General features: G+C 47.7%; 1 protein-coding gene across 1 annotated transcript; it reads right to left on the bottom strand.

Annotated features, from left to right (window-relative positions):
• Positions 1 to 979: 979 nt before the first annotated feature.
• On the bottom strand, positions 980 to 1,261 carry H257_18215 (hypothetical protein; the record flags this gene model as incomplete). The annotated part of the gene is made up of 1 exon (XM_009847234.1): positions 980 to 1,261. The coding sequence occupies one exon, from the start codon at positions 1,259 to 1,261 to the stop codon at positions 980 to 982; it is 282 nt and encodes a 93-aa protein (XP_009845536.1).
• Positions 1,262 to 1,913: the final 652 nt, after the last annotated feature.

Here is a 1,913-nt window from a genome sequence, read left to right as displayed (position 1 = left end):
GGTGATCATGTGAGTCGTCGTTAGAGCACGTTCGTCATCTCTCGTTTTGTTTATAAATCCTACTAAACCTGGTGGGTCTGGGAACTCTTCGTATCGTCCACCTGGTTCGATCTTCTTGTTCTTCTTGTTGCCATCGAAGGAAAGGAGCTCAAAGCGCTGAGCGTACCATGATCGTACAGTTCGTCGTGGGACGCCCATTAGCTTCGCCACCTCTCAACCAGATAAGGTCTCAAGTAGGCCGATGGCTTCTAGCTTAGTTGAGATCGGATACGACGCGCGCCTCATATTTCGATGTGCACGTAATTTTTTGAAAGCCAAGTTTTTCCCGCTGGCGCGAAGAATAAAAATTCCACCAATAAGAGAAGAGTATTTCGAATCTTGAGTATTATTGGATGAAATTTATTCTGATACTCAAAAATCTTCGGTGGGCGTTGCATTCCGTCCGTCCCAGTACACTTGTTGGCATTGTAGGATGCTTGGTTGCTTAAAAACAAAACAATAACACTTCGAGAGCGACCTCTTAAGTCGTTCTATCACTCTTTGGCCATTGCCGACGGCGTTGAGGGCCAAAATCCTCCGTGAGCTTGGGTCCCGCTGGCATGCAATGATGATGTATTGAAATCAAGGATCAGTTTAACTCACCAAGAGGAGCATATGAAACGAGTTTTTAGTGCTAAATGACAGGGTGGTTTTATACTACTTTTGCGATGTGGTTTTTTGTGATGTGACGTTTTTTCAGCATGGGGTGATGAGCGAGCACTCGGCGCCATTTTGCAAGAAATACCAAGATGGTTTGCAAGTGACCTTGGTATTGCTAGAATGTCTGTAAATTCAGAGATTAACTACTTGAGTATGCTAACCTGTCCTATTTCTAGGTGGTCCTAAACTTATTGCCAGCACTGTATTAATAGTGGTATTCTGTACCAGATGAATATTTGTTCCGATATTGCATTGACTGCAGTTTCGATTTATTTGCACATCATGCAAACGACTCCAAGTGCGGACCGGATTGACCGAAAAGTGAAAGGGATATTTCGTCAAAAACCGCGGTAGCATGCTCCCCAAGTCGGCGCAAAATGGTCTTGAGGCGCTCGCGCTCCTCATCCATGGTTGACGGGAGTGCCAGGTGTCCTCGGATTTGGGTGGACCATTGCAGGAGGGTCAGCCCCACCGTGGCTGGGACATGTGGGGCCGGCGCTCCTTCATATTTCACCTTATTGCGGTAGATCAACAGGCGCTGCACGGCGCCACCGGTGAGCATAGTCCATAGAGTCTTAAGCACCTCCTTCGCATACGACCAGGGTAGCGTCAGTTTCACGGTTGATTAAGAATGTTCCATTCATAACTCAATGCCAAGGTTCGGATAGTGTCTGAGACAGGGTGTCTCTGTGGGCACGAGTGCAGAGCGTATTGGGAGGTTGAGACCGCGACCGCCGTAAGGGCATTGCATACACGTTGGATCAGTTAACTGCATATGGTAGAAGCAGTAATCGACAGGTATCACACGGTACTGAGCTCTGCTCCAAACATCGCTTTGTAGCGGTGTCGCTACAGTCATTGAAGGGCGAAAGACCTTAAGGTATTTCCGTTGTGCCATGGGTACGGAGAATGGGATGGTTTCGGGTCGGTTTGGGTGGGTTGAAACTATTCTAACGTTACCGCATTTGTTTGGGTAGCCAGTCTCCAAATGTCTCCTTGTAGTGTGCTAAACGGCAGCTGCCAAGGGACGGCGATATGGACTGTGTGCCCCCACGTGACCTCTGTATCGTGGAACACCTGGCGGGCGATGGTGGTGAGCCACCGATATACAGTTAACAAGTGGAGGACTACCAAAAATACCTCAGATTTTGAATCTAAAATTTACTCAGACCAGCGATTTTAGCTAATCTGAGGAACCCTCAGATGTGCGAAGA

This window comes from Aphanomyces astaci, assembly GCF_000520075.1.
Source record: "Aphanomyces astaci strain APO3 unplaced genomic scaffold supercont1.145, whole genome shotgun sequence".
Lineage (NCBI taxonomy): Eukaryota > Oomycota > Saprolegniomycetes > Saprolegniales > Verrucalvaceae > Aphanomyces > Aphanomyces astaci.
Note: the sequence above shows the minus strand (reverse complement) of the source record. Positions and strands in the feature narration are given on the sequence as shown.